At 32.0% G+C, this 14450-nt stretch overlaps 1 protein-coding gene across 1 annotated transcript; it reads left to right on the forward strand.

Annotated features, from left to right (window-relative positions):
* The first annotated feature begins 1542 nt into the window (after positions 1–1542).
* Positions 1543–9714, forward strand: LOC118042418 (cationic amino acid transporter 2, vacuolar). The gene is made up of 14 exons (XM_035050079.2): positions 1543–2207; positions 2723–2924; positions 3304–3388; positions 4223–4363; positions 4487–4605; positions 4692–4788; positions 4925–5097; positions 5212–5278; positions 6473–6631; positions 7423–7693; positions 8034–8142; positions 8274–8386; positions 9095–9170; positions 9367–9714. The coding sequence occupies exons 1-14, from the start codon at positions 2054–2056 to the stop codon at positions 9521–9523; spliced, it is 1923 nt and encodes a 640-aa protein (XP_034905970.1). The 5' UTR covers positions 1543–2053; the 3' UTR covers positions 9524–9714.
* The last annotated feature ends 4736 nt before the right edge of the window (positions 9715–14450 follow it).

Below are 14450 nucleotides of genomic sequence, written 5' to 3' on the forward strand. Positions count from 1 at the left end.
GCACAAATCAACATCAAACCTAATATATTAAACAAATGTGTGTCTTTTGTATCATTTCATCTCTCATATAATCAATAAACTAATATTTTAAAGATGCACTAAATTAAAAATAAGTACTTAATAGTTTACTTCTCGTGCTATGCTGCGAGCTTAATTAATATTTTTTTTTAACATAAAAAAAATATCAAAGTTGTGAGGAATTTTTTAATATTATCATGAAACACGATCCAATAAATCAAACTTAAAACTCCCGACTCAAGTCTGTTTGAGTTTCCAATTAAATCATGTGAGAATTACTTTGAGTGACTCCATTGAGTTAGTGGGTTTCAAGACAAAAAAAAAATCAAAGAATAAAAAATAACATAAAAAATAAAGACTAGACACTTGGATATAAATGTGATCTGAAGTATTGTTAAAAAAAAGTTTGAATTAAAAATTAATAATTATAGCTCACTATTTTTTTTTTTTAACATTGAGAAATATGACTATTTAAATTGATTCTTGTCAATCTAATTTAATTCGTCAAACTCGTAACAAATAAATATTAATTTGAAAATAATCTGAAAACACTAAAAAATAATAATTTAAAATAAAAAAAATATTTTTTTTTAAATTTTTTTAAAAAATATTTTTAAATACAAAAAAACAAACAACACAAAAATAATCTTGAAACATAAACAAGTCAAGTTGAAAAACATCAACCTTGGACTTGGCTCAGGTAATATGTAAATCCTGGACAAAGCATGTCGTTTTAACAATGCCGAAGAGGTAAATTCAATTGCGAATTAATTTATCAATCTGTGGGTAGCTGGAGTTTTTCCTTATAAAGAAATAAAAACCATTAATTTTCAAAATTAACAATTTTCATTTCAATGATATGACATATCATATTACCATAAACATGAGAGAAACTAAGATTATGTTTGGTATGATTTTTAGAAATTAATTTAAGTTTTTTTTTTTAAAACATTTGACTAAAAAAAAATTTATGAATATATTTGTTAGAAATAATTTTTTAATTAAATAAAAAATTTATTGAAAACTTGAGTCAAAATTTTAATTTTAATCAAAAGTTAACATTTTTAATTTTAGAGTTATAACTTATATTACATCTTTTTCTTAAAAAAATAAAAATATAGTTTTGAGTCATGGTTATAAATCAAAGTTTTTTTAATTTATTTTTATCAAAATTTATTTATAAAAAATAATTGAAAATTCATGCCAAATAGATTTTTAAATTTATCAACTAATAAATTTATGGATAGACAACTTAAAATACCTTTTTTTTTTTACATTTCAATATTTGTTTTTAAAAATATTTAATTTTTTATTTTAAATTACCTTTTTAGAATTTTTTTAATATATTAATTTTAAAAATAAAAACAATTCTATTAATATTTTTATAAATAAAAAATATTTTAAAAAAAATCATTTCCTTAAAATTAAAAAACCTTTCCATAATGTTTTTTGTTTTCGTTGGCCTGTGAAATGGGAAGACTGCCTTGCAAAAAGAATGCATGCATAAATGGAAAAGCAGAAATAGTGGGACCAGAAGAATCTACCGAATTGGATTCACTTCTCTCTCTACATCTACATTCAATCATTCATCATGGAGTTGGCGACCAATCCAATCCAATTCATGGGCAGAGGCAGAGCGGGCAACAGGCAATCAAAACCTTGTGTAATCTTTTCTTCTTGAATCCTATAATTTACTGCTCTAAAAGGAAACAAACAATTGACAGGGCTTTTTTCATTTTCCTTGGTCAAACACTCTTGTCCATAAAACAACTCCTCCTCCCTCATTTCCTTTGGGTCTTCAGGATCTAACGCTTCCCTTATTTAAACCAAAACGATAATAGATAAAACTTAATTATTTTGACAGGGAGGAAATGCTGGCAGGATTTGCTTAGATTTTAGTATTTGTTCATAATAAAATTTACCAACTTTTAGGAGGATTTTTTTATTTATTTATTGCAAGTTTGAAACATACCCAGTTGGTTAATTATTATTCACAGAAGAAGTTGTTTTTGTAAGGGGGAAGTTGAGAAACTTGATGGGTTTTCTTGTTGGTTCACAAAACGGTGTGAGGGGTGGTGGTTGTTTTAGGAGTTTGATAAGGAGAAAACAGGTTGATTCTGTTCATTTTAAACGACATGGTCATCATCAATTAGCCAAGGAGTTGTCTGTTCCACACCTTATTGCTATTGGTATCTTCTTCTTCTTCTTTTTTGGTTAACAATTATTCTTTTTGACCAAAGAATTTCATATGGGGTTTGTTTGTTGGTCTTTTTGGATCATGGGTTTTGGTTGTCTTGTGCTTCTTCATTCATTTTTCTTTGCTACTTTGCTTGATGAGTTGATGCTGATTGTGTTAATTGGTTTCTGGTCTTGGCCTTTCGCTTTGGTCAGGAATTTAAGCTTTCTTCTCCCCTTTTTTTATTGGATATGTCGGTCAGTTCCTTGTTGTCTTAATGAAATAATATTTTCTTTGTATTAACTTTTTTTTAATTAAAATTAACTTCTATTAAAACATAAGCCAAAATGTTTGGTCCTGCCAAGCATAATCTAGATGCCAATCTAAAGTTCGAAAACGTTGAAAAATATTTGATCGTTTTTGTAAGTTTCAGTATTTACTGTGTTAGTTTTCTAAGTTTCGAATGGTGGTTCATGTGCTATAGCTTGCCTTCTATCTATGAATTGCTGACTTTTGAACTCCAATCAGGTGTTGGCTCAACTATTGGAGCTGGAATTTATATTCTTGTTGGAACAGTTGCTAGGGAGCATTCTGGACCTGCTCTATTTATATCCTTTCTGATAGCTGGAATTGCTGCTGCTCTTTCAGCATTTTGCTATGCAGAACTTGCAAGTCGTTGTCCATCTGCCGGCAGTGCATATCATTATTCCTACATTTGTGTTGGAGAAGGGTAAGTATTAGTTGTTTCTTCTACGAGAGCATATTTACTTCTGTGGCAGTCTCTCAAAGATTTGGTTCCTGGTTTATATCGTGTTATCTCTTTATTCAAAGGTTATATATAAGTTGATGCTTTGCTTAGTTTTTCAATTACCATTGCAACATTTTGTTGGGGAATTTGGTTGACCATATCTTGGTTTCATGATGCAATAAACTTTCAGCACACTTCTTGCTGTTGCTGATGTAGTTTCTGATTTATATGATAGTATCCTCGGGCATTGTGTTCTGGTAGTTCTTTGTTTGTATTTATGTTTCATTTTTGGACTGAATATTGCATTTTCTAGAACCTGCAATGCCCTATGCTCAGTGATTTCTGCATTTTTAATTTGCAGTGTTGCTTGGTTGATTGGCTGGGCTTTAATATTGGAATACACAATCGGTGGTTCAGCAGTTGCTCGTGGCATATCCCCAAACCTAGTTCAGTGACTTTCTGTTAACTAATCTTCAATTTACTAAGATTTTGGTTCTTTTAATTCTATGGGTTTAATTATTTCAATCTTATTGTTTTGAGTATAATTACTTTACATTGTTCTCTTTGTAGATGGAAAAGGTTCACAATTTCCTGTTTTCATGCATTGTGATCTTGATGCATAGTGGCTAATTGCATCCCTGTTGTTGATTTAGAATTTTGGAAAGAACACAAAATTAGTAGCATTGCCAATTCTTTCATTTCTTGTATGATGTGTATGAAAGAACATGCTAGTAATTTTTCTCAGATGATCAATCCATAGTGACAACATGTCAGTCCTTTTGTGGATTCTAGCTTCAATGTAATTGAATATTTTACTAAAATGCTTGAGCTATTTGATAATTACCATTTACATTTGAAACTTGAAGAGTCATTTGGGGCATCGTTGTTTTCTTCGCAAGAATTCCTAATATATTAATGTTCTTCCATGTTTGCCACTGCAAATTAAATGTCTACAATGCTTCCAGTTATTAGTCCAAGTGGCAAGTAGGTAGTATGCTTTAGACTAGATCCATGGTTTCCACCAAAAATAAATAAAAAAATTCTAGGAAAGGAATTGCTGATGCTCTTTAATTTGATTAGTTGACTGACAAGTTGGTAAATAATCGGTATTTTTTTATGAGAAAGTCTTAATTTTTTTTCCTCTGATCTATCTAGGCATTTTTTTTATGGAGGATGTTCTCCAGATTGGGATAGTCTGTGTGCGTTCTTTTATTATTTTTTTCCTTTATCTATTTTTGAATTATTGTTTATTTTTCTACTTATTTGTTTTATGATTATAGGCATTGTTCTTTGGAGGTCAGGACAGTCTACCATTTTTTCTGGCTCGTCAACATATACCCGGGTTTGATGTTCTGGTTGACCCTTGTGCTGCTGTTCTGGTATTGGTTGTCACTGGGCTCTTGTGCGTGGGAATAAAGGAGGTCCCTACCATAACTCTTTGTCGTGTTCTTTTTTTCTCTTTTGTCATGCAATTATACTTGGGTAAAGTTCTTCTTTCTTATCTCGTTATTATATTAATGTCCTCTAGTAACATCATTGTGCAGAGTACTCTGGCACAAGCTGTAGTAACCTCCATAAATGTGTGTGCCATGCTATTCATCATAATAGCTGGTAGTTATCTTGGCTTCAAGACTGGATGGGCTGGATATGAACTTCCTGCTGGGTAATAGACATCCCAGATTGTAGATTCAATTTTGAAACTTTTTCTGTAAAAAGTTCATAACTGATATGATGTTTCTGAACTCATAGGTACTTTCCTTTTGGGGTGGATGGGATGCTTGCGGGGTCTGCAACTGTCTTTTTTGCGTACATTGGTTTTGATTCAGTTGCCAGCACTGCTGAGGAGGTACACATCTCCCTTTTTTTGGGTTAATCCTTCCCTATTCTTTCCTACAGTAGTTATTTTATGTGTGCAGTCTTCATTTCATAGGAACACAGTGACTTGAAGGAATCTTATTTTGTGTCTGCATATTTTGTAACAGGTTAAAAATCCTCAGCGAGATTTACCTCTAGGCATTGGTCTCGCATTGTCTATTTGTTGTTGTTTGTATATGCTGGTCTCTGTTGTCATTGTTGGTCTGGTACCTTATTATGCTATGGATCCTGATACCCCTATTTCCTCTGCATTCGCTGCATATGGGATGCAATGGGCAGCGTAAGTGTGTTTCTTTTGGTCAAATGCGTGGTACATTATTGTTTTCTCCTAAATCATATAGGAAGTAATTGAACCGTTTTGGTTTACAAGTCCTTTTGTTGCTTGTGTGTGCAGGTACTTAGTAGCTGCTGGAGCAGTTATGGCTCTCTGCTCAACATTGATGGGCTCAATACTTCCTCAGGTAATTAAACAGAATCTTCAAGGTTCTAGTGTACCATATTTTTCTGACTTGCTACTCCTGGATGCAATCTGTTATATGATGAATATTGTTCTTGGTTGTTCTCAACCAGCCATGCACCTCATGACTGCCCACATACACTATTACTTTTTAGTTCAAGTACAAAGTGTATTTTGATTTCCTTTATTTCATCAACATTGTTGATCCTTCAAAACTTGTGTTGTATTAGTTTGTATTTTCTGACAGTCCAGTACTTTATCAGTAGGCTCCACACTGCCTTTTCCTTCTATCATTATTCTCTTTATTTTTTTGATAAAAGTAGAGAGTATTATTAGAAAGAATGAATTGTACACTACAACATTGAGAGTAAGTCATCCTCTGGGAAAGTGAAACATACACTGTAATCTAGATCAAAATAATAAAGCACTCCAAGCCCTCTGAATATCAGCTCTGGAAATGCCCCCAAAAGCTCCTGCCATGTGACACCACAAAGAAGCCAGGATGAGTATCCTATCCCACACTAACTGCCTCAATGTGAAATGATGATTCAAAATCCTGCCTTGCCCTCCTTCCAAATGCACCAAAAACTGCACTAGAAGCATATCTCCATAGTTCTTAAAATCTCTCTCCCACCCTTGACCACAAAAGAAATCAGCAACAGTTGTTCAACCATCCTCATAATTTCAACAGTAACAATGTTTGCTGCAGATATCAAGCTGAAGGGCAATGCAGAAAGAGATTGACTTTGATATTCTCTATCATGATGGAACATAACACAAATATTAGAAGACCTTGTGATGCCTAATATACAACAAGTCATTGGTGTTAATCTCATCGAGCACCAGTGTCAAGATGAAAAGCTTGTTGCAATAGGTTCATAAAAGGGATTCTTGAATAAGTAAACCATGTGTGTAATAAACTTTTGGACAGCTACTATATGGCTGGCTAATGCTAGAATGTGTTATTTAGAAGAGGCAATAACTCAGCTTAAATTTTCTCTAATTGGTGGTTATCTTGTACATCTGCCTTAGTGGGAAGGAATGCTTAATCTGTTTCTTTTGTCTCTTACTTTAGAAGATCCGCCAAATGTTAACTGAACTCCTGTTTGTTTGTGAGTTTTTTTTTTCTTGGTTAATTTTATTGACCTTGTCTTTATCTCTAAGTGATTGATTCACACATAGATTTTGTCTTTCTCAGCCTCGAATTTTAATGGCAATGGCTAGAGATGGATTGCTGCCATCATTCTTTTCAGATATTAATAAAAGGAGCCAAGTTCCTGTTAAGAGCACATTGGTGACTGGCTTAGGTTCTGCAGTACTGGCATTTTTTATGGATGTTTCACAATTAGCCGGGATGGTAAGTGAAATTTGAAAGTAAATGTGCAATATAGTACTGTTGTCGCTGATGAGGCCTGCGTGGGTTGGGCTTGGACCCATTCACTTCAAGTTTAAGTAGGAAAGGTGATGGGATGGGAAATGGCTGAGTAGTCTCTCTCTCTCCTATTTCCTACCTGCCAGGAATAATAGTTTCTAGGAGATTTCCTGCTTCCATCTTCATGTGTGAATGAGGTTGTTACTGCTAATAGTTCTTTACTTTGGTAAATGAACAAATAAGTTGTCTTTCTGTAAATGTTAAACCAAAGTTTTTCCCTACCTATTATGACCTGTCCCTTTGTTTTAAGATTTTTACCAGTTTCTATTATCCAACTTATGCAACACATTCAAATCAAAATCAAAAGAAAATAAATGAGTGCTTCATTCTCTGGCAAGCTCATGTACATAAAAAATTTCAAGAGACTGCTGCTCTATATACTATGCATGCATGTGTATTTCTATGTACATATACACCTACACTAAGCAACAGTGACCTCCCCTTGAAAGCCACTAATATGAAAAAGTTAAAACCCAAAGAAAGGGAGAAAGTTCACATCTTTGGTGCTAATTTCAAGATGGATGTCACATTTCTTGAGGAATTGTCTGACCACATTTTTTATGTTCAAATTATGAGTACCTAAACTATGGATTGTGGCATGAGAGTGGCATGCAATAACATAATGGTATATGAATAATGACTATGGGAAACCTCTACACTTTCAAATAATTTTTTCTTACTGTAATGTCAATTCTGAATAATGTCATTTTGTGCAGGTCAGTGTGGGAACGCTTCTGGCATTCACTATGGTAGCAGTTTCTGTATTGATACTGAGATATGTACCACCAAATGAGGTGCCTTTTCCATCTTCACTTCAGGAGATTATTGATTCTGTGTCATTACGGTACAGTACAGGTAGCCAAGAGGTCACTAAGGAAAAGTCTGGTTTTCATGCCAGTACCTCTATGGATAGCAATTTGCCTTTATTAGGCAAAGCAACAGCAATTGAATATCCAATAATTGTAAAACAAGGGGCGCAAGGCAATTGTAAGTTCATTGCAGCTATCGTGGTTTACTTTTCTTGGCATGCATATGAATATTACTTACTAGGATCTGTAAATAATCTAAACATCTCTCATCATCTCCTATCACCTGCCCATTTATATGGCATGTGCCTGATTGGCATATGTAAAAGATATATTGCTTAAATTACAGTGCTTTGAAATGTTTACAGATGGTATTCATCTATAGATTTTAATCTAAAGATGTTAGACCTGACTCCCAGTACTTTAACCTAGTGTAGCCCCTGAGCTGAATTTATTGCGCAACTTTGACTTTCATCTGATGGTTTGTACTCTGATTCTCGTTTATTTTTAATTTGTTTCAGTTTTTATAAATGAAGGGAGCAGGCGAAAAATTGCTGGCTGGACCATAACAGCCACATTTGTTGGGGCATTTCTCCTTGCTTATGCAGCTTCAGACTTGAATCTTCCTAGGTGGGTCAATATTGATCGTAACAGTAATTTCCAGTTACAAACATGCATTTCCCAATGCTTTTGGACTAGACATGAACTTTTTTCTGCTTTTCTTTCAATGCTATTATTTGATTGGATTGTTCTTCCATCAGACTTCTTCGCTTTATAGTGTGTGGAATTGGTGGTGCACTTCTCCTTTTTGGTCTGATTGTGCTGACCTGTATAGAACAAGATGATGCGAGGCACAACTTTGGGCATTCAGGAGGTATGTGGCTGTTTGCTCTTATACCCTGTGCAGTTTCTTATTTTCATAATTTTGATGGAAACGTCATAATATGTCAAGTGCATGCATTTAGCATGCTATATATATAGGATAACTTGGATGTCTGACCACGGGCCTTTATGTTACAGAATAAAAAAAATGCTCAACTATAGTAATGCCCTTCCACAGTTAGGAATTAATTTGTGTCGTGTTCCCAAATGAAGGAGTTCTCATGTAGGTTAACTACTCACTTTCCTAAATAAAGGAGTTCTCATGTAGGTTAACTACTCACTCGAATCACTCTGGAGGAAAAAGGGTATTTTCAACATTCTAGCCACAATACTTGCTCATAACATGTGGACATTCAAGTAAATCCAGCGGTTGAGCAACCATTATCTGTAGCATCCTGAGATAGTTCCTAGATGGGACACCACTAGGTTTCCATTGGCTCTCATATCTGCACACATGAGGAGTGTTCTTTACGTGCATGCTCGTCTTCCAATCGAGTCTTATCTCATACCACTGCATTTTATTAGTGCATTAAATTCTAATCATTACTCGATTCGGTAGGTTTTGTATTACCAGGCATTCATTTGCAGTGTAAACACACACAAGTATATGTACCATATAGCTGGTTATGTTGGTATTACATTATTAAGAATTCGTTTGATTAAAGTTTGGTGAACTAAAAAAAAATATATATCTTTTCAGGTTTTATCTGCCCATTTGTTCCACTCCTTCCTATTGTCTGCTTTCTTGTCAACATCTACCTTTTGATTAATCTTGGGTGAGTGAAAATCAATCAAGCTGCAGTTACTATGCGATTACCATTCAGAGAATTAGTATTTTGCCTATTTATTGAACATTTCTTTGTGTATTTATCCAACAATCCTCTTGTATGATTTGTTCATTCTGTGGATCTTCATTTCTCTTTCTCAACATGTCATATAACATGCCCCCTCCCTCTCTCGCTGACCTTTCAGTGCTGCCACTTGGACCCGTGTCTCTGTATGGCTTATAGTTGGAGTGCTTGTATATACGTTCTATGGGCGGACACACAGCTCACTGCTGGATGCTGTCTATGTGCCTGCAACTCACGCTGATGAAATTTATCGCAGCTCTGGAGAAAGTTCACCATAGAACAATGGATTTCCAGTTCACAGCATCCATGATGCAATCCGATGCGGTTCTTACAACAGAATCTCTTTGTTGTATGATTATAATCATTTATAATACTATTTCCCCCCTTCCCCATTTGTTATTTGCTCGGGGACTTGCTCAAAACAATGTAAATATTCTGATTCAAGAAGATCCTTTTATAGAATTTACAATGACTCTCTCTCTCTCTCTCTCTCTACACACACGCTCACGCAACACATCTGCGGTGTGTGTGCCAGGACCTGGATTTCCTTTGCACTTGCCTTGATGCAAACTATACCATTTATGTGGGGTCTTTTTCGATGATAAGCTTAAATTGATAATCTCATGTTTAATCACAGTTCCTGTGTAATTCTCTCTATCATTGCCTCCTTACTTGGTGGAACTTTGCAAACAAATGTGTGATCCAGAACTCTTGGCCCACGTAATAGCCAGATCCACTTCTCTGCTAATCTTCAAATGAGTCCCTAAAGATTGTGTACTTGTGCTATGCTGTGTAGAATCATTTTAAGTTAAAAATTTAATATATACTCGCAGAAACATTTTTAAAACACTTAAAACAAATACTGGATGATATATATATATATATATATATATATATATATATATATATATATATATATATTTAAAAAAATAATAAAACAATAATATATTTGATTGATTTGGTTCAATTATGGTTAATATGTGAAATTTGTTATTTGAGGTATAAGATTGTGATAAAATAATAGAACCTATATAAAAACAAACTAGAAATCTTAATTATAATGAACTCAAAATTAAAGATCAAAAGCGAAATAAATTTTAAAAAAAAACTCACAAAAATGACCTAAGTAAACCTATATATTGGTGGTCAGTGCAATATTACAGGCCATACCAGATGTTTTTGAACATAAAAGGGTAAAAGTTCATGTGACACTAGGATTTCTAAAAAAGAAAAAACAACCCGAGAATTGGTTCATTGAGTTGACCATGTTTAATAAGTTCGGTTAATTTAATAATATGAAAAATCAAGCAAAATCGGACGAATCTCAAAACTTATGTTAATATTAAAAAATCACAACATGTTAAATCTTAAATTTGGATTCAATCAAAAAGCTCAATTCTCACGTGTCAACAACTGTTTTTTAATTGTTATTGATATTAATTAGAAGACAAAATTGCCCCTAAAACCAATATGAGATTACAAATAAGCTCTTGAAGTTAAGCTTTAAGAATTTTGATTTTAAGGGCAATATAGTAATAACATTGTGCTTTGAAAAATGAAATTTTTTTTTAAAAAGAAAAAGCCTAAACCCAAGTTAAATGTTGTTTTGTTTTGAAGAGTATTATAATAATTTAACTATACAAAAAAGTTGTAAAAAAAATGATAGTAACCTCAATTAATTAAAAAAATCTAATCGACAGTGGTAAATATGTAACAACTCTAATTTTTAACATGCAAAATTCCATGTGTATTCCATAGGTTAACCAAAAACCATGGTATTTTTTTTTCTTTTCTCGTGTGTCGTCAGCTACATATAGTCTAACCAAATTTCTACTGAAATTTTATCGGAGTTTTCTCTATATTAAAACCATCCCACGTTATCGATATACTTCTATATACATCTTAAAACAATGTAATAATCATGGTTGAACCATCTTGGACCTTTCATCAAACACATTCACATCCACATCAAACAACAAATTCCATAATGCACGAATATAGAATACTTTACGTAAAAATTAAAAATGATACATACACACATCATTACATTTATATTTGACTTACTAAGATAATTTAATGCATTACAAGTTATTAGTTTCATAAACATCTATGTTATTCTTAGTTAAATAATTCAAAAAAAAGTTATCAATATTCAAATACATATCAAAGTTTGCCTATGAATTACATAGTTAAATCTAATTCAAAAGAGAAATAATGATAGAAATCTACTAATCGGCTCTAGGATTAGAGGTATATGTCAACATTTTATAATTTATACAATTCATTAGAATATACAACAAAAATTTAATAATTAATCTCATACTTTTCTAATTCATGTATGAATTCATTCCTTTAAATAATTTCAATTCATTTCTATATTCTAATTCACCATTTTAGGTTTATAGTTTACCCTTACAATGATTCTAAACTTACTAAAATCAAACAAGTCATGGTTAGTAATATCTTCCAAGAAGTAATTTAAGCAACATTATCTCGACACTTTAATCATAAATACCACTAGCACTATCAAAGTTAGTTGGTCTAAACATTTAATTCTGATAATTCAAACATAGATGCCACTAGCCCGGTCAAGATTGGTTAGTCTAAACATTTAATCCTAGTCATCCAAACACGGATGCTACTAGCCCATCAAAGTCGGCTAGTCTAAATATTCAATCTCATTCATCCAAACATGGATGCTATTAGCTCCATCAAGGTCAGCTAGTCTAAACGTATCATTTTCATATTAATATTTATATCACATAAATTAACAACAGTTACTCTAATAATATAATGATTTGAAATTCTAAACAAAAAACATATGTACAGTGAAGGTAAAGAACACATAACTGGAGCTTGAACTCATAAAGAAGTCCCCTGCTATTAAGCTGAATTTGTTGCCTCTCCTATACCATTTGGCACACAACATCATGTACCATTCAATTTTTAATTAATCATGAATTTAACTTTATACTCAATTATTCCATGCTTTAATATAACATGATTTTAACATAACATCATAACATTTTGAACCAATCATAGTCTCTCTCTCTTTTCCATTCCATATCGTATTTTAGTTTAATTTTACCCACACTTAGCATCATTTACACATAGCTCATGTTGAATATTTTACTCTTATAACCTCCATCATTTAAATCTTTCATCCGAAATAATTTTCAGGAATTTTCTACTCTAACCATTTTTAATTTAATCCTTATAAACACTAGTCACTATTTTGACTATTCCTAAAGTTGTAGAATTCAAATTTGGGTATGACTTGTCTCTATAAAAAACTAAAACATAGATATAAAACTTCACTAATAAATTAAAATCTAGTTTTGTCATTAACACACCTAAAATCACCCATTATCATATTATATAAAACTTTTCAATATGGTTCCAATTCGACCTCCCCTTCAACTTTTAACCTATATTTAGAGTTTTCTAACTTCAAATTATGCAAAGTTAGTCTAGTTGGAAAGCTAACATCTATAACTATAACTTTTATGAAGAAATTTATCCTAAATTTTATCATTTTCACACCTTAATTTCCCTTGAAAATTTGGTGATAAAATTGTCCAGTTTTTATCTACAGATTTTAAAAACAACTAAGCATTTCTATTTGTTTTCTCATCATTCAAACATGAATTGCCTCTTCAACTATATAATAATATCACTAATTTCAACCTTTTAAGAACCAATCAATCCAACTCATATTTATTTAAAATAGTTAAAATTATTTCAAGTAAAATATACACATTACAACAATTCATATATATGCTACATTTCACAACCATGATCATAGTCGTCGCATTCACTTCCAATTTATTTCCTCTTTAGCCGGCACTACAACCTATTTTATACCATAATTTATTCTTAAAAGTTTTAATCGAAATTTTCTCTTATATGAGAAATCAAGCACTGTACAATAATCTTTACCTTTAAATACAATAACCTTTCTTAACATTCCAGATTACTACCATATACAAATTTTATTCATTTTATATAACATAACCAAACTCATTCAAAATTCATTTCCCACACAACATTATGTATTAACCTCTCATAATTTTCTTAAGCAAACATAATTTCATTGCATGCTAACTTGTTTTCTCTTGGCTGGCCCTATATGCTTTTTGAGACACCATGTTTTTCTTCATTACTTTTAAATGATTTAACACTCATCACAAGCTGACCTAACTTAATTGGTTCAATTCACCATGTTTTTCTTCATTATTTTTAAATGATTTAACACTCATCACAAGCTGACCTAACTTAATTGGTTCAATTCACCATCCACTTTCATTTCCCCTTAACTTTCTACTACAAACCCTAATATAAAATTCATGTTTTACATATCAATTCTTAATCGAATTCATTTAGGCTTACACATATAAGTCTAATGCCCCAAACCTAGTAATAAAACGGTTTTCAAATCATAATTGGTTGAATTTTTCCTGCAGCTCTCCCTTTATTCCATTTTAGGTCAAAATTATCCCACAAAAAAGAATAGTTTTTTTTTTCCCTTCAATTCTTTCAATTGGATGATACCCAACTATCTTTAATGTTAACAAACATAAATCAATCATAAAAACAACAATTGAACTAGCCAAAATCCATAACTCAAGATTCATACCACACTAATATACTCAATATTTCACATATCATAAAATCAATCAAATTGATCGATGGGATGAGTTTGTTACCTTAGTTATATGGTAATTCAAGTGTAAAAATGCTAGAATAACCGTGGCTCCCTTCACCTTTCTTCTTCTCTTTCAAATCTCTCCAAAACCCTTACTTTGATCTTTCTAAATTTCTAGGGTGTATATATTTCTCTCTCTCAAAATCCTCTCTTTTTCACTCCTAATCATCACTTATCTAACCCCTCTAGGTGATAAGAAAGAAAAATAAGAGAAAATAATCTCTCCCCCTTTTGGCTGTAGTATCGGGTTTTAACAGTGATAATAGTCAAAACATTCTAATTGTTTTGGGAAATGCTCTAACCATTTCTAGTTTTGGAAAAATATACACATTTGGCCATAAGCTTCTTTTTTTTTTTTTACAACATTTATTCTATTCTTTTTCTTATTTTATTTTATTGCACTATAATTTTTATTATATTATTCTTAATTTATCCTAGGGTTTACAAAATCTTTTAAAAATAAATTATTTTTTTTTAATTCATAACTCATGAAATCATAG

Source organism: Populus alba, chromosome 13, assembly GCF_005239225.2.
Source record: "Populus alba chromosome 13, ASM523922v2, whole genome shotgun sequence".
In the NCBI taxonomy this organism is placed as follows: Eukaryota; Viridiplantae; Streptophyta; class Magnoliopsida; order Malpighiales; family Salicaceae; genus Populus; species Populus alba.